The 26,538-nt window shown below is 60.6% G+C and overlaps 2 protein-coding genes across 10 annotated transcripts in view; one reads left to right on the top strand and one right to left on the bottom strand.

The window, feature by feature from the left end:
* The window catches only part of LOC144299263 (protein DGCR6), a 14,935-nt gene extending 1,757 nt beyond the window's left edge, over window positions 1-13,178 (top strand). Inside the window, exons 3-6 of one of the 5 annotated variants that reach the window (XR_013365970.1) lie at window positions 2,558-2,658; window positions 3,469-3,609; window positions 4,031-4,295; window positions 8,952-13,178. Coding sequence is in view for 1 of the 5 variants with exons in the window: in XM_077874772.1 (XP_077730898.1) it covers window positions 2,558-2,658; window positions 3,469-3,609; window positions 4,031-4,114 (326 nt within the window). In the remaining 4 variants the exon portion in view is untranslated. Of the gene's footprint in view, window positions 1-2,557; window positions 2,659-2,881; window positions 2,992-3,468; window positions 3,610-4,030; window positions 4,586-6,575; window positions 7,223-7,977; window positions 8,927-8,951 lie in introns of those variants that run through there. The other 4 variants (XR_013365969.1, XR_013365971.1, XR_013365972.1 and 1 more) reach the window with 4 other exon arrangements.
* On the bottom strand, window positions 5,038-26,538 carry PRODH (proline dehydrogenase 1). Of its 5 annotated transcripts, XM_077874769.1 has the most exons (15): window positions 25,640-26,035; window positions 21,473-21,681; window positions 18,834-18,979; window positions 16,570-16,604; window positions 16,076-16,225; window positions 14,507-14,571; window positions 14,189-14,305; window positions 13,710-13,789; window positions 12,926-13,019; window positions 11,485-11,577; window positions 11,252-11,398; window positions 10,302-10,477; window positions 9,138-9,236; window positions 5,707-5,795; window positions 5,038-5,628 (listed from the first exon to the last, which is right to left on the bottom strand). In XM_077874769.1, exons 3-15 carry the CDS (start codon window positions 18,920-18,922, stop codon window positions 5,441-5,443), a joined length of 1,422 nt encoding a protein of 473 aa, XP_077730895.1. In that variant the 5' UTR covers window positions 18,923-18,979; window positions 21,473-21,681; window positions 25,640-26,035; the 3' UTR covers window positions 5,038-5,440. The 5 variants fall into 5 exon arrangements, with proteins under 5 accessions (XP_077730895.1, XP_077730896.1, XP_077730897.1 ...); XM_077874770.1 differs by lacking the exons at window positions 18,834-18,979; window positions 25,640-26,035 and adding an exon at window positions 26,383-26,538; XM_077874771.1 differs by lacking the exons at window positions 18,834-18,979; window positions 25,640-26,035 and adding an exon at window positions 26,383-26,538 and having other exon boundaries at window positions 12,926-13,007.

Here is a 26,538-nt window from a genome sequence, read left to right as displayed (position 1 = left end):
TGATCATGTGGCTTTTTGGTCACTACGGTGAGTTACACTCATTTCTTTCATTCCTGGGATAAACCGCATTCCTGGGATAAATCCCATTTGGTCAGGATGTATTACCCTTTTTGCTTGTGTTGGATTTGATTTGCTAAAATCTTGTGAAGAATCTTTGCCTCTGTGTTCATAATGGACATTGTAGTTTCTTATAACGTCTTTGGATGGGGTATTAGGGTAAGGCTGGCTTCATAGAATGCATTGGGTCACTGTTGTCTTTCATTTTCTAGAACAACTTTTATGGAATTGGTATGACCTTTTCCCCATTGTTGGAGTGACTGTCTTTGCAAACATCCCTGTTGGGTGTAAGATGCATACGGTCACAAATCCAAGGTACATAGCTCATTATTCTTTGTAATGCTCAAATTGTGCCACGTTTGGTCGGTGGGAGAGCCCTGAGGCTGGCTCCCCTGTACTTTTGATGTGTCCCCATCATTCTTGGAGCATTTACCTGCTTTCTGGCACAGGAAGGTGTTTTCTCATTCTTTCCCTGCCTCGGCTCACCTCCAGCTTCTGCAGCAGCCTCCCATCAGGATGAACCTTCCCCTTTGACCACCATAAAGCTTTCCCACCTCTCCTGCCTGTGCTTGAGTCTCTGCCAAATACAGGCAGTGGTGGCCTCTTAATCTTTGCTGTCAGTAAGTAATTCCTGTTCTCCTTTGGGTGATCTATGTTTATCTCCACAGAGGTTAGTAGTTCAGAGAGTGAATAAGCACTCAGATTAATAAAAGTGGAAGGTGGGCAGCAATTCTTCCACAAAATCCTGGCTCCTTTTAGTGGGTCATTTTTGATAACCCTCTAGACACTTTGCTACTTGTTCTTTGGAAGTTTCAGGTGGGTTTTAATGCCACCAGCAGTGGGTGAGCACCCTGTGGCTTTGGCTGTCTGCTTTTCCTTCCCCCCTTGACTGAGCAGGTGGTAGCGATTGGCTCCTATTGCTTTCCTTAGTCATTGCTAAAGCCAGGCCCCTTCTGCCTGGGCAGTGGCCACAGCTCTCTTCTCACCTATGGTTGCCCACCCAGTGGAATTTGGGATTTGCAGCAATGTTTGATAAATGGAGTAAAGGAGATGCTATATCCCAGGTGGGATGGGAGGAAACAGATAAGGCAGGGATATGTGCTCTCCTTATAAACATTAACCAGGGAGCATCTTGCTTGCCTTGTCTCAGAAGACCCCCTGAGATGTCTTAAGTGTGGATCTTGGTTTTAAACTCATTTAAAGTGATAAATGCCGTTGTTGAAGGTTCATCCTGATGGGATGCTGATGGGATGCACAGGATGCCAAGAAACAGGAGATTGGGAAGTTTCTGGGCACAGGAGGTGCCAAACCCCTGATGAAGACATAGCGTTTTGTTTGTGTTTCCTTATAGGAGAGATCTGGCCACTTGATACCGGTCTAGGATTTGGGCCACGTAGTTTGGATTCTGTTGTTGGGTTTTGGTTTTGGTTTTGGCCGTTGTTTTGAGAGAGAAAAAGCGGGGGTGGGGGGGTGCAGAGGGAGAGAGCATCTTAAGCAGACTCCATGCCCAGTGCAGAGCCCAACCCAGAGCTCGAACTGTCGACTCATGTCGAGATCATGAACTGAGCCAAAATCAAGAGTTGGATGCTTAACTGACTGAGCCACCCAGATGCCCCTAGGCTGTGTAGTTTATTCTATTTTGTAATTGGTTTCTTTTCATTCCATGATATCTTTCTTCTCTGACCAGTCCTAATAGAGTGGACGGTTTTGCTTATATTTATGGTGTGATTTAACGATGACCGTGGGAGCTGTCCTCAGTGGTCTCGGTGAGCCCCTCTCCAAGCAACACAGATTCCCCAGCACAGGGCCTCTAACGGCTCATCCCATGCTTGGGTCTCTCAGAGTTTGTACCTGCCCTACTCCCTCAAGGCACTAGGAATGAGATGGGACAGCTCTGCCCACCCTGAAGGGCAACACTGAGGGACTGACACTACCATGCCTCCATGAGCAGAGGCCATGCCATGCTTGGGCACAGTGACTCCTCTCCTTGCTGCCCTCCTTTTCCGGAGGTTGCCTGGGTGGTGTCCTGGACATCTCAGTGAACACCCCCTGGGTGATGGGCAGCTCACACCCAGGACTACTGGCCTGTGGCCATCCAAGCCCAGAAGCCTCCAGACTACAGTCTCCTACTCTTCTTGGTCTTCTGAGCACTGGCTGCAGCTGTGGCCCCACCCCCCATGCCAGCCTGTCCTGTCTCACCCTCCCGTGTTGCCTTGTACCCTCCAGAGTCCCCTAGATCCTCGCTGCTGGAGAAAGGCTCTGCCCTGAGTATGGGCAAGACTGGGTGGGCTAGGGTACTAGACATCCCCTAGAACTTCACCCAGCTTCTAGTGCAGGGCTTCAGGTGGGCTGGGTCATCAGGCAGGGCTTCATGTCTGCCCCTTGGCCTGGCTGCCCCATGGTGGGACAGCCAGGATAGGTGCCAAGGCAAGAAGTGTTCCCTGCCCCCCTCCATCTTGCCCATCACCACCTACTGGACTTCTCTGGTCTCCTCTCCTAGTGCTCAGGCAGGCGCTGCGACAGAAGCACCAGGAAGCCCAGCAGGCCTGCCGACCCCACAACTTGCCCGTGCTCCAGGCAGCTCAGCAGCGTGAGCTGGAGGTGAGGGTGTGGGCTGGGTGGGTACCACTTGGGCTCTGCTGACTAGGCTGCGGTGAAGAGGGCTTAGGGCGCTTTGGGAGCTGCTGGTTGCTCTGGGCCTCAGCTTGGGTGGGTCATTGGAAGCCTGAAGAGTCCCCAAATGTGGCTCTTTACTGTGGGATTTGGGATGTGGCAGGACCAAGTGGAGAGTGTGTGACCCCCCCGCCCCCCCCTTGCTTCCCAGGACTGTAGCTCCTCAAAGGGCTGGGCCTGTTCAGGGCAATGGTGGGATGAGGGGACCAGCCAGCAGAGGTCCATCCTGTTCCCAGGATGCTCAGGACCACCAGGAGACCCGTATGTAACCAAGAAGCCATGGGTGGTGGGGGGTGCATGGAAAGACTTCTGCAGGGTCCCAAGCAGCCCAGGGCCAGGGTGCACAAGGAAGAGGTACTTAGCTGGGATCAGCTGGCAGCTCCAGGGGGAGGGAATATATACAAAGGCCCAGAGACGGTTGGCAACTTGATAGTAAACGGAAGTAGACCTGGCATCTGGCCAGCTCATGTGGCCCCAAGCAGTCCTTTCTGGGCAAGGTCTGGACAGCAAAGGGAGGACACCTGGCTGGAGGTCCAGATGGGAGAGCATCCCCATGGGGCAGCTGAGGCTTTCTGCAGGGCTCAGTGTGGCAGAGAAGGGAGCAGTCTGGGTGCAGTAAGGGCACCGTCAGTGATCTTGGAATGGGGACCAGGCTGGAGGAAGTGGCAGCCCACCAATGTGTGTGAGGCAGTGTGTGATGAGCAGGGGGCTGAGCCCTGAGCCGCCCTCCCCGTACAGGCTGTGGAGCACCGAATCCGTGAGGAGCAGCGGGCAATGGACCAGAAGATTGTCCTAGAGCTGGACCGGAAGGTAGCAGACCAGCAGAGCACACTGGAGAAGGCAGGGGTTGCTGGCTTCTATGTGACCACCAACCCACAGGTCAGTGCCTCAGTCCTGCCCTGGCACAGCCCAGGGGATGCTGGTTCCCAAAGGCCCAATTCCCTTTGGGGTTTTATCCATGAGGGGGGACCGCGCGGGGGGAGGAATTAGTAAGGCAGGTCCCACTGCCTCCGCCCACAGGAGGGCGAGCCAGCTGGCTGTGGGAGCATCGTTCACTTTCTCCAGGCCTGCTGCTCACAGGGCCCTCACTGGTCCTCCCTGTGCGCTGAGCCAGGGCAGTGGCAGGCCTTGGTGCGGGGTGATGTCCCTGCTTCTGTCCCTTTCTGGCCAGCTGTGGCCAGGATTCACTGGAAGTCAGTCCCATGGGTTCCTTGCCTGGCACTCTCGGGAAACGGGGCTCCTGCCAGGACAGGAGAGACCGGTGTCATTCTGGTCTCACAGCAGCCCTTCTGCATTCCAGGAGCTGACACTGCAGATGAACCTGTTGGAACTCATCAGGAAGCTGCAACAGAGGGGCTGCCAGGCGGGCAAGACAGCCTTGTGATCAGCTGGGGTCTCTGCCAGTTACCCGCTGCCCGTCACACCTGAGAGACACCTCTGTCTCTCTGTCACCGCAAGCAGCAGGAAGCTGAGTGGAACTTGTCCTCCTGACACCTGGCCACCACCTTCCCAGCTGCCTGCAGGAGAGGTCGACCCTCTGCGGAGAGGCCAAGTGGACCCTGGCGGTCAGTACCTGCCACCCACCTTTGTCTGAAGCTAGGATGGTGGTAAAGGGAAGAGCGGGTCTGCTCTGCTGGCTGTCCACCTCAGACCTCAGGGGACAGTGGAGTTGGAGGTCCTAGCACCTTCTCACTCCACTGGGCACATCCTCACCTCTGCCATGCCCCAGATTTCATGCTTGTTCTGGTGTCAGCCCCTCCCTTGGCAGGTGCAGCCCCCTAAATAAGTGGGAGACAGTCCAAGGCCCAAGGCCTGTGTGGCCCAGAGAAATAAAGGTACCTCAGTGTAGCCTGCATGTGGCTTGTGTGATAGCTCTGTGGTACCTGCCATGACAGGGCCCTCACCTGGTAGCTCCACGGCCTACGGAGGAACCAGCAGATGTCCCCAGGCACTAGGACCACATCTAGGCCGCTCGGGGAGCCTGGAAGTGCGTGGGCAGCCAGGAGTCTGCTCCTGTCAGAGCAGCAGAAAGGCTCTGGGGTGGAGAAGCGCCAGGCCCACCCCTAGGAACATCCTGCACTGGTCTGAGCCCAGGGACCCTGCTGTCATCCTGGGGTGCGAGTTTCCAGCACCCCGCGTAGCCTAATCTGTGATACAGCCTGAAGGGAGGTATGGGTGGGTCTGCCCCACCCATGGTGGGCCAGGCCCCAGGGACACATGGTGCCAGAGGGGCAGAGCCATCAGGGCCACTCCATCTTTGATGCTGATCCCACGGGAAGGCACGAGAGAGCACTGCAGGCATGAAGCTGAGGGCTGCAGCAGTACTGGTTTATTGACCTGGTCAGCTTCCTAGCCTGGCAGCTGCCCACCTGTGGGGCTTAGGGTGTGGGCTGGGTGAACCCTGGCTTACAGGGTGGTCCTTGGGGTCCAGGTTCATGGGAGCAGGCAGAGAGAAGGGTCATGCTCACTGTGGAAAGGCACTCCTTCCTGACAGTTCGCAGTAGCTCTGGCAGGCACCAGAACCCCCCTGCGTGCCCACATCCCGAGCAAGAGCATGGAGGCCACTTCCAGCAGGTCTCACAGTCTTGGGCATAAAAAGGTGAATCCACGTGAGGCTGGGGTTGGGCTAAGGCTATGGCATTGGGCTGGGGGCCCTGGGAAGGGCTGGAGGTCAAGTCTGAAGGTGGGTGACGCCAGTTGCCCACGAACGCTAGGCTGGACGGTGGAAGAGGCTGCCTGTGCGGATCCTCCGCTTGAGCTCCTGCCACAGCAGCTGCCGCTCCCGCCAGGCGCCCTTCATGACGCTGCTGTTCTCCAGGGCACGCCGGGATAGGTAGGGCAGCACATCCATCACAGGGCCATAAGGCACATACTTGTACACAGGAAACCCGGCCTGGCCTGGACACAGGCAGGAGCAGTGAGTCCCAGCCCTGGACACCCCCACCCTGTTCCCTGTTCCCCAGAGGCCTGGCTCACCTAGTGGGAAGCTGATCTGGTCACACATGCCCAGTAGCTGTCCAAAGTACACCTGGCGATCGGCAGGGTACAGGCCAAGCTCCTCCATCCTATAGACAGATGAGGTGGCAGGTGAGCCCCTGCCCCAGTGCCACTCCCAGATTCTCAAGCATACAATTTAACCTCCATCCCTTGCTGTCTGGGGCACAGGTGTAGGCTCTGTGCCGCCCAAACCCCTGCCCTGCTGGTTCCCACCTCAGCCTGTGGCCACCAAGTTCTCCTCCCCCTCCCTCCTCTCCACCCTGACCTCTGTTCTGGTGCCCTGCCCAGCAAGGCAAGCCTACCCCAAGGTGTGGCCTGGGGAGGCTCTCAGAGGGCCCCCCCCCCCCCCGGCCCTTCCTGAGCCCCTCTGCTTCAGGGACACATCCCCAGTGTCTCCCTCCCACCGGGTCTCTTGTCCTCCCCTTGCTGGCTGCTCCGCCCTGTAGAGCAGCACCAGCCCCTGGAGGCTATGGATTCTTTACAATAGTCAGCTGGTCTACACTGAGATGGGCTGCAGGTACTGAACACACATGGAATTTTGAATTCCATATCAAACTGGAAAAAAGAATGCATTTTTCCGAAATACTGAATACAGGTAATATTTTGGGTGTTCTTTGTGTGGCTAATGGAACATTGCTATAGTGCTCAGATGTTGGGGTGGGTGGCCCACCCAACTCTGTCGGGCATCCTTTCCTGTCCTCATACCTCCCCACTCACAGGATCTTACCAAAATTCCCAGGGTTTGAAATGTCTACTGGCTGAGGATTCCCACATTTTTACCTCCAGCTTCCTATATCCACGTGTCTGCACCAGCGCTCTGAAACCTCCCCTTGTCCTTCCACCTCCAGGCATGTTCAGCCTGAGTCCTTCTCATCCCTACGCAGGCTGCCGGCCCAGGAGTGTGCACCCCTGGCTCTCAGAGCATTGAGGACACCTCGCCCTGGCATGAGGGTCATCCCACTGGCCCTTTCCCTCCTTCCCTCAGAGTCTGGCTCCAATGTGGGGGCCACACAGTCTAAAGCAGGCCACAGTCTCTACCATGTTGCTCTGGTCTCCAGTATCTCCGTCCCCCGCTGGAACACGAACCCTATTAAAGCAGGGCTGCCACACTACTGCTGCCCTTCTGACCTCTGGTGGTGGGACATTCCAGTGGCTCCTGCAATGACCGCTGCTGACCACTCTCCACACCCTCTGCCCTGTGACTGCAACTTTGTCCAGCACATGGGGCCCTCCACCTGCCATCTGGGCTAGGCCTCCGGACTTCTTTGGCCATAAGGACAAGAGCAAATATGATGTGGGCAGAGGCTTGCCCTCTCCAGGGCTTCTGGAAGCCCGAGACCACCATGTGGCAAAGCCCGGCCTGTCAGAAATTGGACATGTGATGCGGTCCCCTTTGCTGCCCCTGCCAATGAATGAAGCCATTTAGGGCCAGTCAGGCTTTAGCTGACCACAGATGCAAGACAAACCCACAGAATATACTGCGGTTCAGGTCTCTGAGTTGTGAGTTGGTTTGCCACTCGGCCAAAGCTGACATAGGCTATCAGACTGAGATCCCTGGTGTGGCGTTAGAGACCCGTGCTGCTTCCTCGGGGAAGGCGAGCCCCAGCCGCTGCGGGCTCCCCGGCCCCCTGAGCAGGAGCAGGGAGCTGTGCGGGCTGAGCCTTTGCTGTGACATCCGTGGAGCGGTACTTGGGAGCCTGGCACGGCCCCCGGGGGCGATGAGAGCGCTCGGCTGGCACTCGAGCCGGGGGAAAGCTGTGTCCAGGGCTGGGGGCCGCCCCTGCTAAGATGGTGAAGATACACAGCTCTTGGTGGGAAGGTTCAGAAGACAGGAGAAAGGAAGCCCTTCTGAGGGCAGGTTCTGACTTAGTTGCACTGCTCTCCGCGTGACTGGTGTCTGAGTGGACTACCTGTGATCCCCGCTGGCGGCCCACCGAAGCTGCTGAGTTCGTAACTGAGACCCGGGAAGTGGGCACCGTCCACACCGCTGACCCCCACGGGGGCCTGCACTGTGCAGGGGCGCAGCTTCCCAGCTGCTCTGCCAGGGGCAGGGGAGGCTCTTGGTGTACACCGTCTAGTGGTAGTGGAGGACCCTGGTGCCCGAGGGGTTCAAGCTTTGATCAAATCTCCATCACAGAGTAGTATTTTTAAGTCTAAGGGAAAACCAGGTTTTAGGATTTGCAACTTAATCAGGTATCTGTTTTAAAAGTCAGGCTACAACTAATTTTTTTGTTTCTGCACTGAACACAGAAGGTGCTCCTGACCCTGTGACATCCGGTGACAAGGACAGGGCATCCGAGGCAGGAAATGAGCACCTGGGAAGTCCCTAGGGATGGAGGAAAACAGAACAGTCCTGTCCAGCTGGGATGCCACTCGGCCCCCCAGCCGTCCCAGGGAAACAGCCACACCACCCTGGCGGGGACTCTTGCAAGGGAGCCTCGCCAGTCTGCATTCGGCCTAGGTGGCACTGGTGGCCTTGGTGCTCCTGTCCTCACCCTGATGGCCGTGGCCACTGTGCATTAGAAATCATGCTTGTCAGCTATAGTTTCAGGCTGTGAAAAAGCTGTGCGGTCACAAGTGGAGAGTAAGTGCCGCGTCCCCGAACAAGTGTGGAGCGACCAGTGTCAGCTCATCAGGAGGCACCCTGAAGGCACCCAGTCTGGCTGCGCCCCGCTCCGGCTGCACCCTGCCCCGGCTGCTCCATCGCCCCTTCCCGAAGCCTGGCTCAGCCCCAAGCCTTGAGCACCCTGCTCTGCTCCTGGGAGAGGCAAGGGCCGGGAAGGCCGCTGCCGCTATGCTGGGGGCTTCAAGCCCAGGAAGGTGGCAACCGGGGTAGACAGAATTGCCCCCACGTGGTGCTGCCTGGGTTAGGACAGAAAACACAACAGGGGGATGACACTGAGGTATTCGTGAATTTACCTCACCTTATTCCTCTATCTGACTTGTCTGGATTCTACCAAAGTTTTGCTCCACAGGGCAGGCATTTAAAGAGAAAACAGACTATATTAAATTCTAAATGCAGTTTAAAGCATTGAAAGAAATTCTTATGAGTCAGGTGACGTGCCAGCCACCTCCTGAGGGTGGCCCACATTACGCTGCACTTGGGCATGGCAGTAAGCTATTTAAATCACCTAATGAAACCTGGTTTTCGAATTCACAACTTCAATAAAGCAGGTACTAATTTTAAAAACCAAAGTAACTGCCGGCAGCCTTTTCTACTGCAGCGCCAAGGCCACTCGGGCCTGGGAGGCAGGGGCCCGCAGGACACCAAAGCTGCCGCTCCAGGTCGCCGCCCAAGGTTACCCTGCGAATACCACCACGTCTGGCAGGTCGCGGCACGTGCTTCCACGGCACTCATCCCGAGCCCCTCCCCGGCTGGAGAGCACCAGACTGCTAGAGGGGGTGCCTACCTGCGCAGCGTGAAGTGAACCGTGTCTTCATTGTGGGAGGCCACCATCACTTTGGCCTTGCTGTTGTGCTTCAGCTCCTCCAGGACATAGTTGAGGCACCTGAGGAGAGTGCCACATAAGCCCCCACCTGCAGAGGCCACAGACAGGCCCAGGGCCATCCAGCAGGCCCATTCCTCCCAAGCATGGCCACAGCGGTGGGACCAGGACTACACCTGTCACTCCTCAGCACCTCTTAGACAGGAAAGCAAACAGCAGCTCCTGGGCTAGATGTGCAGCAGGGGACCAGCTGGGGCAAGTCCCAGTGCCCCAGGCACCCGTGACTCCTGCGACTTCACTTCTGGGAAGCGGTCCCCAAGGAAGTAAAAGGCCTGGGGGGCGGTGTGAGGATGCTACCGTTTGGCAGTGACGGTGTATGTCCTCGGACCCAGCGACTCCGCGGCCCGGAACGTGCCACAACTGTGTCCTTGCCCGTGAGTGCACGGGGGCAAGGTAGGTGCCGAGCCACTGCTAGAATGACCTGACGGCGAACCACCCAGAGCTCACAGAGATGGGCACCCTGCTGGCTGTTGGGTTCACGCCTCAGGCCTGCACGTGACACAGGAGAATCCAGATGGGTGTCACGTGGAGAAGGGCACAAGGGGTGCATGATGCCAGGGCTGGCGTGAGTACACACCTGGCACACCGGGGAGCTCTGGGAAAGCAGCAGGGCGCTGCCGGCAGGGGGCAGGAGCCAGGGCGGGCAGACACCCACGGCCTCCTGGAGAGAAAGCACGGGCTCTGCATGTGCTGCTGCACGAGCGTCAGCAAGGCCAACAGACCAGAAGCAGGTGCACAAGAGCTGACGACTGTACCACGAAAGGCAGGAGGGCTGCTCGGGGCATGTCCCTGGTCCTGGGTGTGCACGGGAGCTGGCGGGGGACCTGGGCCAGTTTAGATTTATTCAGTAGACTTTTCTGTACTAAAAATGCACCTTAATAGTTCTGGGAAAGGGTAGACCAAAAGCAGAGGAGATCATCAGTTCCGGCCCCAAGCATTATGTTGGTCCTACGGAGGCTTCTGACTCGCAGGGCTGCCCCGTCTTCAGATGGGGGTCACATGGGGTGGGTTCCAGCAGCCCTGCCCAGGAAGCCACGAAGCCCTGAGGGCCCAGGAGGGCTGGCGCACCTGTGGTACATGGCATTAGTGGCCTCGTACGTAGGGTTGATGGGGTCCTCGTAGCCGATCTCTGCGGCACGGGTACGTTCCTGGGCCATGTAGGCACCACGCACTAGCTTGGCCCCAAAGCACCAGCCTTCACGGCGAGCCAGCTCCACGTCCAGGGTGACGTTGTCATAGGCGTCCTGTGGGACCAGGGCCGCAAGTTGACGATGACCAGGATGATGCCCCCCCTGGCCTGTGTCCCCTAAGACCCAGGTGCCCCCAGGGTACAGTCAACCGTGAGACCCCAGGGCCAGCAGGAGCTGCCTAGCCTGCAGGGGCTTAGCGGGGCTGAGAGACAAGCACAGGTAAGGAAGGCCTGTTGACCTGTCTCTAAGAAACGAGGATTCCTCTGTGTGGCCTGGGACAACCTGGGGACAACCTGCCAGGGGCCAGTCTAGGTTGCCAGCAGCCACGGCAGGCTCCAGGGTCTCCTCAGACTGACTGGGGGGCAGGGGTCCTGCATGCTCGGGACACCGGCCCGGATACACGCCGTGTCCTCCAAATACCTGCCTGATCCCGGAACAGCCCAGCCCAGGTCTGTGCTCGCCAATCCCACCCTGAAGGACCCCAGGCTCCCTGAGGTACATGCCAAATTCTGAGCAAGTCTTTGGGGGGGGGGTACCAGTGCATTCATCGGATCCTCAGAGGGACCCGAATTAAAAAGTGGCTGGAAAAACCCGTGACCTGTGAGGCCTTCGGCATGCGGGGATTACAGCACATGCAGCGGACTGTACAAAGGCCCCCCCGCCTCCCTCCTACCCCTTCTACACCCCAGCTGGGACCGGAGGCCCACAGAAGGGGCCGGCACACAGCTGGTGACAGGGTCCTGGGCCTTTCTTCCTGCTCGAGGCCTCCTCCCCAGCACCAGCAGGCCTCGGGGGAGGCCGGCAGCAGGCAGCAGGCAGGGCCGGTACCTTGAGGTAGCACTGGTACGTGTTGAATATGAGCGGCTTCTCCACGTTGAACTTGCGCTGCATTTCCAGCGTCAGGCGGCTGATGGCCGGCTGGAAGTACGTCTGCTCGGCGTCCACCATCAGCCGCACGCCCATCTCGGCAGCTTTCTAAGAGGTGCAGGGGGGGACGGGGGTTCGACTGGGGTCCGGTAAGCCAGGCACCCCCCTCTCTGGGCACGCTCAGGGTCCTCGACCTTGGCCAGGATGTCCATCCTCTGCAGCATCCTCGTCATCTGCAGCTCTTCCTCCTCAGTAAACCGTGACAGCAGAGGCTCCAGCTGTCCTGTCTGGGGCGGCGTGTGGTCAGGCTGCAGCCGGGCTTCAAGACCGTACCTGCCCGAAGGGCAGCCCCCTGCCCCGTGTGCAGGGCCCACCAACACCCAGGGCATGGTCCCCAGGACCAGCAAGGCCACCTCATCCCCACCGCCCCCCTTCCCTGTTTTTTAGTAAAGATCAGTGCCCTGCCCCGAGGCCACATGGTACCCCAGAACGTCACTGCCAGCCACCACCCTCTGACTCACAGGGCTAGCCGCCGCAGGTCAGGCCTGCACCGAGGTTTCTGCTCCCACAGCCTCCCCAGGACCCTTGCAGGACATCCCCCTCCTGCCCCCAGACAATGGTAAGGAAGTAACCCTTGACCCGTCCAATCACCCAGGACTCAGCTCCCAGCAAGGAGAGGGCTCAGAGGAAGAACTGCGTCTACAGGCAGGTGGGGACAGCTCGCAGCAGGGACAGAGGCACCATCCCCAGACGGTGGCCTTCCCCTGAAGGCTCGTACAGCACCGGGCCCCATGCCCATGCTAGCGCCACATGCCCACTAACACCTGCCCAGGGCATTCCTGGAGGGGCCTTAAGCTTGCCCCTCTGCTGGCCCTGTGTCTCAGTTGGGGGATGGGCCCTCAGTCCACTGGGGCCAGATGCTTGTGGAAGGCACGGTTGGCGGGATGTTTCCCCAAGGTGCTTCTGCTGCTGCTTTACAGCCCAGCCTGAGGGGGGTTTTCAAACAGGGTGCAGAGTCCTGGCACCTCCCACAGGCAAGAGGGGCAGCGGGGAGGGGGCTCATTCCTCTCCCCTTGAACACAGGCTGGCCTGGCGATTTGCTTTTCACACACACAACTGGGCCCAGGTGACGCTATGGGACACGTGAGGCTAGGCTGGAAAAGGTGCTTCCGCCTGGCTTGGGCGGGGTGGGCACGACACTCACCCTGGGAACCCAGGCGCCGCATGGTGAGGAAGCCCTGCCCCACAGTCAGCACCACCCGCCGGCTGTGTAAGCAGGGCCCCTGCACAATGACCCTAGGCCCCGCCACCCTCCGAGAACCGCAAGGGAACCAGAGCTACCACCACCAGCTGGGCCCCGGCAGTCCCGAACCGCGCCGGCGATAATAGGATTACTGCCATTTCAGGCCACCGAGGTTTGGGATGGCCCAGCATGCACAGGTAGATGACATGGGTCTCTGTGCCCCTCTGTGGGGCACTCGGGGATCTGTCCTCTTCCCCCCGGACCATAGGGTGCTGTGCGGCCAGGAAGGACAGTGCTCCCTGCCAGCCGTGGCCCCAGGGTAAGGGACAGGGAACATTCCCTTCTCAGCCCTGCACCCCGATGAGACAGGGCTCAGGGGCGAGGGGTGCCACCTGCATGTTAGGAACCACCAGGTGCTTGGAGAGCTCGGTCCTGCTGTCGATGAGGCTGTTCCAGTCCAGCAGGTCCAGGGTGCTGCGGGAGAAGCTGCATGAGCACAGGGGCGCTAGGGTCTATGGAGGGGGGCAGTCCCCACACCAGCCCACACCTTAAAAGGGCACCCCAAGCCCAACTCCCACAGAGCCCGCCTCGGTGTTCAGTTCCGAAAAACAAATAAAATGTTCACGTTGTCCTCTGTTTACAAAATGGAAATCTAAACCACAACATTCTTGCAGTGGGGTGGCGGGGGCTGTTACAAACCCAGGGTAAACAGCAAGAACAGCGTGGGCCATGGCAGGCCTGGGAAAGAGCCAAACGTGGGAGGCCCCGCGTGTGAAGGGGCAGCTTCTGCAGCCCAGGGGCCCTGGTGACCTCAGTCCCCTCGGGACCTCAGCTGCCATGACCCTCCTGCCTGCCACACGGGTCCCAGGAAGGGCTGAGTGTGGCACACTTACTCCAGGACCCAAATAATTCTGTGAGCAGCGCTGCCAGCCCAGGGGCGCTCCCACCCAGCTGTAGTCCTGCCTGGCCCTGGCCTAGCCGCAGCCCCGGCCGTGCAGACCCCGGCACCCTGTCAACTCCCGCTGTGTGTCAGGGAAAAGGCCCTTCGGCACTGTCACCCCAGGCCCATGCTCTCCAGGAGGGCACCCAGGACTGGGAGAAGCCCGGGGGCTCTGCAGGAACCAGAGCTGAATCGGGGTAGATGCTCCTGAATTCCCAGCTCGGGGCCACGCTTACCCAGACACGCCCAGGGTCTCCGCAGTGAACCAGTTCTCAATCTCCGTCCTGGAGGCGATGCCCATCTTTGCCACACTTTCCTTGAGAAGTGAGAAGGTGCCAGTCCTGGGGACCTGCCCTAGTCCCGTTCACTAACACTCCCTGTTCCCCCGGAACGTCCGTGTTGCTCTTTTGGCCTTATTACAGCATTAGGGCGAACGGGATACAGTTCGGGTTTGTGTTTCTGCTTCACAGACAGGTCTATTCCTTCCTGTCCCTAATGCCGCTTCCCAGACCCAGAGCTCTGCAGCACCCTGTCACCTGCAGGGCAAGCCTTCCCCTTCCCCAACCCCCCCCCAGCGTGTCCTTCCCAACGGACCCCAGCCGCCACAGGGGGTGCTGGGAGCCTCTGGGAACCCACCCCAAACACTACCTGGCCAGTCCTCCCCGAGCCCCTCGGTGCCCACCCACTCACACCCACCGGGGCAAGGCTGTCCCACCTGTAGCACAGCCACCTCCAACTTGGTATCCATGGCAGCCAGACCAGTCTTCCCTTGCTCTGCAGCCATTTGGTGAAAGAATCGTCTCCACTTGGTCAGCACGTCTGAGAACTGCAGCTGCAAGTGCAGGCCTGAGCCACCGTCTGGTGCGTGCCCAGCTTCCCACCCCTGCAGAGACTCTGGGGCCCCCCCGGGTCCACCTAGTACCCAGCTCCCAACACCAAGGTGCCAACACAGGAGCTTTCACTTCATGCTCACTGCATGAGGCTCAGCCAAGTTCTTACAAACTCTCTGCAGGCAGAAGGTTCTGGCACTTACCAGAAACTGAGGTCTCCCCAGCGCAGTGAGCTTGATGGCTGAGAAGCCATCATCACTGGCTCCGCCTGTCGGAAGCCACAGGAAGAACCATTAGGGCTCCAGACGGGAACGGGGAGGACCAGGAGCCTGTGCCCAGAATCTGTACTCGAGGCAGACACGTCTCGCCAGATGTGGGACGGACTGCAAAGGGCCGGCAGGGACCCTCTTCTACCGATGGCCGACAGCACACAAGGTCCCAGCTCTTCCTTTCAGATGGGCCCGAGCCCTCCGGGGAGCCCTGAATGACCCGCTGCCACCTGCTGCCGTATCTCCTCCCTTCCCCACCGGCCCTCCCAGGGGCCGCAGGGGCGCTACCCCCCACCCCCACCCCCACCCCCGCAGGCCTTCTGCTCCCAGCTCCCTCCCTCCCTGGGGGCAGCTCTAAGTGGCAGCTCGCAATCTCGGGCTCAGGTGGGTGGCCCCAGGAGCCCCTGCCAGCTCCCCCGCCGCCCGCCCTGAACAGGAGGGGAGAGCCCACCAAGGAGCCATATATCCTGGCCGGTGGCTAACCACAGCGTCCCTCCTACGGAGCCCATAAGCACACACGCTCAGGGCGGCTTGGGACACCCCAAGGGGCGGGAACAGGCAGCTTGGCGGGGCTCGTTAGCATGGATCCAGGAGGGTGGTGGCCAGAGAAGCCGACGGACGGCCCTTCTATCCCTGCCTCGTGTCCTTTCCCATGCCACCCACCAGCACCCCAGGCTGCCCAAGGCGAGGGCAGGGGCGGGGGGATAGGGCTCACAGAACACAGAGACTCCCAACACGGCAGAAGGTGGAGCACAGAAGGCCCCAACCGCCCCCCGCTCCTCCCCCCCAGAAACCCACGACCTGTCTTCAGGTCTGTGACCTTCACTCCGGGCACAGCAGGCCCGGAGGCGGGGAGGCGGCCCTTTCTCTGGCCCCCCAAGGCCAAGTGTCCCCCTGACCACCTGCTGTCTCCCCAGCACGGCTCTCAGAAGGCAGCTTCTGAGCACCACCCACTCCCACCCCTTCCAGGGTTCAGAAGGTACAAAGTTCCCTATTGGAAGGCTGCTGGGGCCCCATGGGGAGGGGTGGGGGCTGCACTGTGGCTGGGGAGGCCCCGGAGACTCCAGGGCACAGAGGCCCACCTGAGTCGCCTCCCCCGGCGGGCACTCCACCCGGAGGCAGCTGGGTGGGGAGGCCTCCGTGGCACCGGCTCCCGGAGCGGCACAGCCACGGGCAAGGCGAGGGCCCAGCGTGGCTAGGCTCGAGCCCCGGATCCTGGCGGGGGGCCGCTCAGCCTGCGGACGGCCTTCCTGAGGTTCACGTCTGGGCACTGGTGTCCAGGAGGAGGCGCCCGGCTCCTTCGGCAGGGACTGGACTCAGGCGTGACCCCGGGGTGACCCGAGCCCACGTGTGGCTCCGCGTCACTCGCGGTCAACCCCATGGCTGTCTGGGCCACCCGGAGAGCCTGGACTCACTTCCGCCGTGAGCACGTCTGCGCACAGGGCTCAGCCCCCACCCCAGCCCCGCCGGCAGGCGCACAGCCAGCAAGGAGCCGGGCCCCACCTGAGGCCTCGATGCAGCGCAGGAACGTCTCCATGTGGCTGTCACACTTGGCTTCACTGGCATAGAAGTAGGTGCGGGCACTGATGACACCGTCCCTGCGGTCTCCGAAGGCCGGGTGGGCCTGGTACTGCCTCTCCCTCTTACTCGTACCTAGAGGCGCAGGCACGTGGCCTGAGCACGCAGGCTCCCGCCCAACGCTGGGCAAGCGCGGGGCCTCCCGGGCGGCAGCGGGCCTGCTCCCGCCCCGTGCTGCCCACCGCTCCCCGCCCTCCCCTGGCTGAGCCCTCGTCACAGGCCGGGCCCACGAGGGCCAGGGCACCAGGCCCCCGACAGGGCCCCGCGGATGCCAGCCGACCTGGAGCAACGGCCTGGAGGCTTCCAGGGAGAAGCCATGTGGGCACAAGTCTGGGCCCCCGAACCCGGGTCTCCCTGAGCAGGGGTGGGGGGACGAGCGCAGAGAGCGTTCGTTCCCGGGGGGCCTCCTCTTAACTCACCACTGCCCTCCCTCTCGACAGCCGATGTACAGGACCTGCAGGAAGGAAGGAACGGTGACGGCCTGCAGGTGACAGGCAGGTGACAGGCAGGTTCCCTCTCGCAGTCAGGGGCGGAGGAAGCCAGGGGCTGAGCCTGAGGGCCGGCCAGGGTGCCTCCCGCGCCCCCTCCCTCGGCACCCACCCCGCCTGCAGGGTCACCGCCCCTCACACCCCACCTGGCCCAGCGGCCCTGGCCCCCAGGCCCGGGGGGAGCGCGAGGAGTGAGTCCACCCAGGCGGCAGCCCCAGGCACGGAGCAGGTGCCCCTTCCGAGGGGAAGTCGGAGCCCGGGCCAGGCGGGGCCCACAAGGCGAGGACCCGGGCGGCCACACGCACAAAATGCCCAGAGTTGAGGAGCAAGGGCCCTGCCCTGTTCTGTGCCCCCTACATGCAGGCGCCTCCCACCGCCAGGAGCCCCAGGTCGGGCTCCGGGCTCCTGCCAGGTGCAGCTAGCTCCACCCCTAGCCACCGCCCCCAGCGTCAGGCCCCATTCCTACCCCAGAGGCGAATCTTCCAAGAAACAACCAGCATTTTTCTTTAAAATGCAAGCTCAAAAAAAAATAAAAAAAATAAAAAAAAAAATAAAAAAAATAAAATAAAATGCAAGCTCCCCCTCCCCGCCCCGCCCGGTCTCCCATTACACCGAAATAATAGCCTCCCAAGCCTCAGGAGAAGCCGGTGAGGCCGCCTGAGGCCACGGTGGCCTCTGCCCCGCCCTCAGGCTCAGCCCAGCCACCCCCGCCTCCCCGCAGTCCCCCGGCTGGGCCCTCGCCACCTGCCGCCCCGCCACCCGGACCTGCTAGAATCGCAGCAGCCCCCACCCCCGAGTGCGCCTGCCGTCTAGGACAGCACCCTATCACGCACCCTATCACGGCTAAGCCTGCCCAGACGAAGGGCCCTGGCCACACTCCCCGGCCTGGGGGTGGCAGTCCAGCGGCTTCCCGACCCAGCTACCACAGAAAGAGCTCAGCCAAAGCCCCACAGCTATCCTGTGAGCTCCCAAACGCTTGGGCCCCTTGGGGCTCCTGAGGCTCCACTCACATTTCGCAAAAGGACAGCAATTTCCCCAACCCCCCCACCCCCCAGGGCGCCTGAGGCAGAGATGAAGCCGGTGACACTGCTGGGAGGTAACCCCACCTGGTGGCCTCAAGCCGAGTCAAAGAGCCACACCGGCTTTCATCCCCGGCTCCTCCAACAAGTCTGGGGCTGCGGGCCACCCTCCAGGAGTCCCTCCTTTGGGCCCTAGCTCTTGTGCCACCCCAGGGCCTGTATCTGGCAACTCTGAGCCAGGATGCCCAGGTCAGGACCTGGACGGCCCAGTAGTCAGGCCAGTCCACAGAGGCTGGGGCTCCATCCACATAGTGCTGCCCAGCCCACAAGGCCCCATCCTGGGGACAGGGGACAGGAGCCACGTCATGGCCACTAGACATGTGTGCTCGATGTACAGAAGAGGGTGTCACAGTGCGACAATATCTGACTCTGTAACATGAAGGAGGGGTTAGCCCTACACACGGCGTCCCCACTGGGAACCAGGAGCTGCCTCAGGCTGGGGCCCAGGTACAACCAGGCAAAAGCAACACTCAGGCCTCACCATCCGCAACAAGGTGCCGATGAGACCCCTCGGTCACCTGCAGCCCACCTCTCATCGGCAAGGAGAGTGGCTCCTGGGGACTCGGGCCTGCCTTGTAACCACACAGCCGTGGCTCAGAGTGACAGAGTATCCACCTCCAAGGTGCCCGCCGTCCGGGCAGGCCGCATTCCATTCACAGGGGAAATCATTATCTAAAAGGCCCCCTGGGGCCCAGCACGGTGTAAGGTGGCTCAACATTTCCACGGCCGGCCTGTCCACCCTGTCCACCCTCCGGGCCCCAGCTGGGCTCCACAGGTGAAGGCAGCACAGGCCACCCCTTCCTGGCTGCCAGCAGGCCCAGCGGCAGGACGCAGGGGCTGTGGCTACTTCCATCCCTGAGCCTCCTGGGCACAGAGCAGACAGGAGCCCTGTAGCAGTGACTAAGCGGAGGAACCGGGTGGGCCGCGCCGCCGCGTGCTCAGGGCCCAGCGGCCTCCAAGCAGACGGCAGCACGAGGGCCGAGGCTCACACTCAACCAGGCCTGGCGGGTGGGTCACGAGAGACAAAGACGGCAGCTGCCAGGTGCAGTGGAGCAGCGTCATCGGTGGGGAAAGGAAGGGAGTGCCCTGTGCGCACACACGTGCACAGCCCCGGACCTGGAAGGGCGAAGAGAGTGTGCCCCGGGGGCAGAGGGCAGAAGCACGTGAGCACTAGGGCTGCCGAGGCGGCAGGAAGCCCCAACCATCCCCTAGGCCGCCTCCAAACTCAGCTCGCTGCTCCGGAGGATGTGTTGACTGGACGCCTTTTAGGAAAAAGCAGAAAGTGAGGGGAGCCCTGGCCGGCCCTGCCCTGGGGGCAATGCGGGAAGCCCAGTGGAGCTCACTCCCATCTGCACACCCACCTCCCTGGCGCCCCAGGCAGCACCCGGCCGGCTGCCAGCACCCCGGGCTCCACCTCCAGCCGTCCCTGTGTCTGCATAGTCGAGACACCTACCTGCCGTACGCACTGTCCCTGGGTGTTCTCATCACAGCCCACCATTGGGAGGTGCCCTAGCCCCCTATCTCACAGCTCTCAGACTGCTGGGGAGACCCCATTGGGCTCCTCTCCTAGAAGCCCCAGCTTCTGCCTTCCATCAGGTATTGCGGGACACACGGTCCCACCCAGCCCTCTCCCTCCAGCACCTATAGCCTCCCATCTCCTGCTTGCTACCCCAGGGAACCCTTCCTGGGCCCCCTCCTCAGACCCTTGGGAGGCCTGCTGGCAGCCCCGTGCATTCGGACGTCTCCATCCTTTCTGTCCTCATATGGTTATGCCAGGGCAGGCTCGGCACTACCTGTACCCTCCCTTGCCCAACTCGTGTGACCTTAGGGGCAGTGGCCCCTGTACCACTCCCCAGAGCAGGGTCCGTGGGCCTCGTGACAAGATTAGCGAGACAGACTTCTGCCCCCTGCCCCCAGGACGCAGAAGCAGTCTCTGCAGGGCGGTGGGGTGCGTGGGGGCTGCATATTGGAGCCTTCCCTGAGCAAGAACACCCGGTAAGCCGGGCAGGCAATTTGACAGCGTAGATGTTCAACCAGCACCTGCAAGCCTGGCTCTGCCCCCTCAGCCCAGGCCTCTCCAAAGGCACTGGGCCACGGGGCAGCAGAGCCAGCCACGAGGCTTTGACACCTGCCACTGACATCGGCTGGAGTCCCCATGTTAGGATGGGAGGGACCACCACTCACATGCCAAAGCCCACCAAGCAGAGCTCCTCACAGCATCAGGGTGGCCCTGGGGCACGGCTCCTCGGCACCAGGCACCATGCCCGGGCAAGGCCGGCCCACCTCCCAGGGTTCCCCCTGCAGGACAGGCGGGAAGCCAGCCAGATCACCCTGGGAAAGGAATCTTCCTGCCAGAGGGAGAAAATCTCATTGTGAAACCACTCAGCCCTCAACCCAGCAGGGCCACAGAGCCCATTAGTCATTCAACAGGCAGCCCCACTGAGGGCCGCCCCACGAGGACTACACAGAGGGGTGCCAAGCTGGAGGACCCCGCCTTTCAGACAGCAAATGGCCGGGCAGGGGCTGGGCTCCGCAGGCCAATCCGCTGCTGCTGCTGCTGCTGCTGCTTGGCTTGGACATTCCGTTCCCAAGGCAGGAGCCTCGGGTCATGCCTTTCCTCCTCCCCTCCCCTCCCCTCTCGTTGGCAGGCCAGAGCAAACACCCCAGTCTCAGACAGGGCGGGCTACTCAGCAGGCCTGTCCCCACTAAGGGTCCCAGATGCAAGCAAGGGTGCAGCTACCAGCGTGAGAACGAGGCATTCTGCACAGAAAGGGCTGGTGTTGCCTGCATCTCCTGTGCGGTTACCTCCCCAGGAAGCAGAGGGTGACCTTGTTGTCTAATTTTGTTCCATGGCCCAGAAGGGTGAGTCAGGGAGGTGCCCATCTGTCCCAGAGAACAGGCCCTGCAGCAAGTTGGTGACCTCGGGAGGAGACCCCAGGCCAGCCTGCCACACTGACCCCTGGACTCACCAGAGCCCACCTGCTGATTTGAAAACCCTCCCAGAAGGGGTAGCTGTTGGGTCGGCGTCTGTCTGCGGCTCAGGTCATGACCCCGGGGTCCTGGGATTGAGCCCCCTCATCGGGCTCCCTGCTCAGCGGGGCATCTGCTTCTCCCTCTCCCTCGGTCCCTCCCCCACCCTGCTCATTCTCTCTCTCTCTCTCTCTCTCTAATAAAGTCTTTTTTAAAAAAAGAAGAGAAAACCTTCCAGGAGCGAGGCAAGGTGGGGCAGGTTAGCGATCCCCCAGATGAGATGCTCTGGAACAGGAAGCCAGAGCACCTCCTACACCAGGCGCAGCAAACATTGTTCGTGGACACTCAGGTAGCATCATCGGCCTCCAGCTTCGTGGCCCGTACGGCACCTGCCGTAGCTGTCAACTCTGCCCCCCCCAACCCCGAGCAAAAAGTGATTTGACTTTCACGTACTTTTCCGTGTCACACAGTATCATTCTCGTTTTGTTTCAACCAGTTATAAAAAAGTCCCAGCCACTCTCAGCCTGCAGAGCACACAAAACCTGGCAGGCGGGCCACACTGGGCTGTGGACCACAGTGGCCATCCCCGATCCCGGCCCCTCCTCCGGCCTGGCGCACACAGGGAGCCCGGACGTGCCCTTCGCACAGAGCAAAAGTGCAAGCACCCCAGAGAGAGCCCGGGGAGCAGGCTGACCAAGCTCCCCCAGCCCGGGGCCTCGGCCCAGCCCCGCCCCGCTGGCCCAGGACGCTCTGGGGTTCCGGGCAGATGCCCAGGGAGGCCTTACTCCATCTCCTTGCGCTCGGCCTCCTCGGGGCTCAGATCCTCCTCCACCCCATAGTCCAAGATGGAGCCCACTCCGAATGCCCTGTTGTGCTGGATCACGGGCCGGATGGACTCCTGGTCCTCGCCGGCCACAAACTGCCCGTAGAAGGTCATCTTCATCAGCTTTTCAAACAGCCTTTGCCCCAGAAGCCTCCTGGTGAGATGGAGCAGCTGAAAGGCAGAAGGAAAGGGTTGTCCCGGCCACCCCGGCTCCCCTGTCCCCAGCAGGACACCCCTGCTCCCCCGCCCCCTTCGCTCCAACCGTAGAGCCTTGACACTGTCCCCAGGGCCAACCCCGACTCTGGCCTTGGTTTACCAGTGGGCACCACCAGCAGCAGCTGGTTTCTCAGCTCGTAGCTACTGTGACTCCACTCCTCACGTAGGGCAGAGGTCCACAGAGGTCCCAGTGCCCCCATTGCCCCCCTGCCCCCAACACCACTCACCTCCCTGCCCTGCATGCTCACGGGTGACCCCAGAGGCACAGAGCGGGTGCCTGACCACCACTCGGTGGATACAGAAATGAACAGCAAGTCTCTCTGGGAACAGCAGCGGGTGAGTTCATCGTAACATTCTCTGTATCCATACTTGCTGGGTTATGCCAGGTAGGAGGAGGATTTGGTACAACTTTCTAGCAGGCGAGCACCCAGATTTTTCAATGTTTTGTTCACTGCTTATTCCAAGTCCCTAAAACAGTGCCTGGCAAGGGGCCGGCCCTCCAGTGGTTGCCGAGCAGATGAACACACGCGGAAATTCAGATGGAGTCTGACTTCAGCTACAGTAAACCTTAGGCTAACAATAAGCCAGGTGACCATCTTCAAGGTCTGGGAGATGAGAGCCCATCGTGGGACCAGTGGATTTAGGACAGTCCATCCGGGGCCTTAGCAGACCTACAGCTCAAGTGGACGTGCCCCTGAGGAAGACAGCTGCCTATAAACCACTCAGCTTTCTCCTCCAACCACACTGCCACATACCCAATTTCTGCCATCATTCGTCCCCAAAGTCCTGAGCCTCTGCTTTGGGCCTGGTACAATTCTAGGATAAGAACGAGTTCACAGCTGGGGATCCCTGGGTGGCTCAGCGGTTTAGCTTCTGCCTTTGGCCCAGCGCGTGATCCTGGGGTCCCGGGATCGAGTCCCACATCGGGGTCCCTGCAGGAAGCCTGCTTCTCCCTCTGCCTGTGTCTCTGCCCCTCTCTCTCTCTCTCTGTGTCTCTCAGGAATAAATCAATAAAATCTTAAAAAAAAAAAAAAAAGAAGGAGTTCACATCCTATAGGGGAGACCTCGAAGGAGCAAGCCACCTCCATGGAGTGGTTCAGAACAGGGTGAGGGAGTGACAGGTGGGAGATGTTTGCTAACTCAGATCCAGAGAGGGGGGCTTGCCAGGGCATGGGGGTGGCACAGAGCTCCTGCAGCAGGAAAGGCCAGGCCAGGAAGGAATGAGGACAGCAGAGTCCCCTGGGGCTGCAAGGGATGGCTGCTGGGGGGGCACATCTGCCATCTGTGTAGGAATTCCTGTGTCCACTGTCCCCGGCACTCAGCTCCAAGACAGAAAAAGCCTGAGGTCTGTCAAGCCTAATGGATAACAGAACCCTTTTCTGAGGAACATCTCTTGGGATCAGGCCTTCAGGGAACAATCCCTAGTCTAAGCAGAAGTATGAGCAAATCAAACACCTGCATCCCCAAACCAACCCTGAGCAGCCCCACACTGGCCTAAAGGCAGACCCGCCCATAATCGCAGGCTGGGACTTGGCAGAGATGCCTCAGGAGCCCACCTGAGGTCACCGGGGGGCATCCCAAGGCCACGGGTCTCCGGGCCATCCCCTCTGCCTTGCCACTGCCTCTCTGCAGCACCTGGCTTCATGGCATCTCACTGTTTTTATAAAGTGGATGAGAAATGGAAAATAAAAGGCCAACTCAGGAGAACGGGACAGGCTGCCTTGGCCCTACGCAGCCCAGGCCAGAAGTCAGGGAATCCATGGGCCAGAGCACCCCTGCCAGAGGAAAAGCTGGATCTTGATTATATCAAAGATTTCAGGGATCCCTGGGTGGTGCAGCGGTTTTAGCGCCTGCCTTTGGCCCAGGGCGCGATCCTGGAGACCCAGGATCAAATCCCACGTCAGGCTTCCAGTGCATGGAGCCTGCTTCTCCCTCTGCCTGTGTCTCTGCCTCTCTCTCTCTCACTGTGTGCCTATCATAAATAAATAAGAATTAAAAAAAAATTTAAAAAAAAAAAAAAAAGATTTCACCCCACTGGTAGGTGGAGCAGAATCGGACTCCTGAAAACCATTATCTGGCTCTGGACAACCCCTGCCGTCGTACATGTCAGTTCTGGGAACTCAGAAATCCCCACATGTGGAAACAGGCCCGTCATCTACTCTCGGGCCAGCAAATTTTCCTGTGCAGGGCCACATGGTAAATCATGCAGGCTGTGTGGGCCACACGGTCGCAGTCGTAACCACTCAACCTGCTGGTGAAGCATGAAAGCAGCCACAGCCAATGCTAATCAAAGAAGCAGGAGCAAGGCAAACACTGGAATTTGGCCCAGGGCATCCCTGGGCTGGTAACCTCCAGTACACCCGGCATTTCACAGGAACCACCTCCCCAAGGAGAGGCGGGGCTCGGAGGGAATGGCAGGGAAGGCCACTCAGGTCACCGAGCCAGTCACTCACCCTCTCACTCTGGCAAAGGGAAGCCAGCCCATCAAGAGGGCTATGGAAGCACATGGGGCAGGGCTGGCCGATCTGAAGCTAACTGCAGAGCAAAGCCACCCCTTGAAAAACACCCCTGGCATCAGGTGTACCCCTGGGTGGCACAGCCTGAAATGAGGGCAGGCCCCACTCTGCCCCAGGTGGGGGCATTCTCAGTGGGTTTGGAAACTTGCACCAGGAACACATATACTGGTTTTCACTGTAAAAGACTCAAACAGATGTGTGCAGAGCAAGGAGGGGTGAGGCCAGTTCCCTGTCCTCCCTGTCCCCCAAGGTCACCATCCTGTCCCCGTCCTCATTACCCCCTTCTGCACTGGCTTACACCCAAGCACAGAAGCCTTTCTCGTGGAACACGTGGGCTTCCTAAACCCTTGTCTTCTGGCAAGGAAGGGATCCCACTGGGTCCCAAACCAGTACAGCAGCTCAAACAGGACTGCTTCAGGCGGACACTCCCTAGGAACAGGTTTGACGATCGCCGCTGCCACCAGGTGCTGCTCAGACCCGCACTGTTGAGCAGAAGGAATTTTCACAACAGGCCAGAGAACAAAGTGAGTAAGTACTGGTCCTGCTGAGCAGCCCACAGCCCTGCAGCCTGGCCTCCGCCCCGTCTCCTCCAGGGCCAGGCACTGAGGCCCCTGACCCCAGTGTAACCACTAGTAATGCTGTGGCCTAACAAGCCCCACAGGGAGCACACGTCAGTGGGCTCCTGGCGGCATCCCCGGGGCCAAGCCTCCCCACACCTCCAGGTACCCACGGTGGTCCCCGCACTGCAGTGCTTTCTGGCATTGGGCAGTGGTCACCTACAGGACCCCACGGTCCCCAGGTCTGCTGGCTCCTCCCCTGGCTTTGCTCTCAGGGCTGAGACCAGACAAACATGGCCTGGATGGCTCCAAGCCTTCACTCCTCCCTTCCAGCCGCATGGCTGCACCAGTCCTGCCCTGACATCCCAGTCCCACACAGCCGACCCGTGAGGCCCCAGCTGCCCGAGCCAGGACCCTGTCCGTGTCCTCCACAGAGACCTTGCGGCAGCTACTCCCTCCTGGGTCATCCCCATGCCCCAGCTGGCTCCTCCCTCCTGACCCCTGCTCCTCCAGGATGTGCTGCTCCTTTCAGGCTGCCCCTCAGACACTGGTGCTTCCCAGCCTTCACCCCCCACCAGGTGCCCTGACCCCTGAGGGTCCCTTTCCACCGTCCTCTCCAGTTGGCCTGGGCGCTCCAGAGCCACAAATTTACCACAGGGCATCCGCGTCTACCACAAACACAGATGGCTTCCCAGAAGCTTCCACATCGCCAGCTCTGCCCCTCCTCCTCCTCATTTCCTTTTCACTCCTGCCACTATCAGTGCCAGGGTGCATCTGAGTAGAACCCGTGGAGAGAGCCCCCGTGCAACACTCCGCTGGCCTCACAGTGCCCTCACTCACCGAGTCCGGCCTGGTGGGCCTGCACCCTCAGCTGCCAGCACCGTGGTCTCGCCTTCACCTAGGGCTGCAGGTGCCTTGGTCCAGCCCCCCAGCCCCCCAGCTCCCCCAGCGCCCAAGGGAGGCGGCACCACCCGCTCAGCGCAGTCTCACTCGAGCAATGAACACCTCCGGCATGAAAAGCCTTCCAGACCCTCAGCACCAGCAGCTGCACCCTGCAAGCTGTTCCCAGGATCACCCCGAAACAGCCGTCTTCTCTGTACGTCCAGACTGACACTGGCTAAGACACTGTTCTGCTTTTTACTTCCCCAGAGCCCTCAAGGCGTTTCACAAGTTACTATGTTGGACTAATACAAGTAACTCGCGTGGCTTCCCATTTTCCCCAACATCCAGGGGCCGTGCCCAGCGAGCTCCCTCCTAAGCCGCCACTTCGGAGAACTCCGGGTTCCCAGGCCATGACCCTCCAACACCTCCAAGGCATCCCTCCAGGCAGCACTGGGAAGCGCTCCGTTTAGACTTCAGGTGACAACGTCGCATGGCTGCGGGCGGCCGTAGCTTAAACATTCAGAAGCCGGTCTTGATCTTTAGTCGGCCACGCCCCGGCTGCAAGCGATGCTCAAGTGGCCCCCGCTTTCCAGTAACGCTTCCCGGAGCCCACGGAGCCCACGGAGGGGCCCACGGAGGGGCCCGCGCCCCGCCCCGCCGCGCCCCCGCCCCCCGCCGCCCGCCGCCCGCCGCCCGCACACCTGCTCGTGGTGCGCCAGCAGCCAGGGCGAGGCGCACAGGCGCAGCACCAGCCAGCCGCGCACCAGCTCCCCGCTGCGCCGGCTGCGGTACGCCTCCCGGGGGCTCCCGAAGTCCACGACCGGCCGCGGCGGCCGCGCGGCCTCGGCCGCCCCGCA

This window comes from Canis aureus, chromosome 27, assembly GCF_053574225.1.
Source record: "Canis aureus isolate CA01 chromosome 27, VMU_Caureus_v.1.0, whole genome shotgun sequence".
Lineage (NCBI taxonomy): Eukaryota > Metazoa > Chordata > Mammalia > Carnivora > Canidae > Canis > Canis aureus.
Note: the sequence above shows the minus strand (reverse complement) of the source record. Positions and strands in the feature narration are given on the sequence as shown.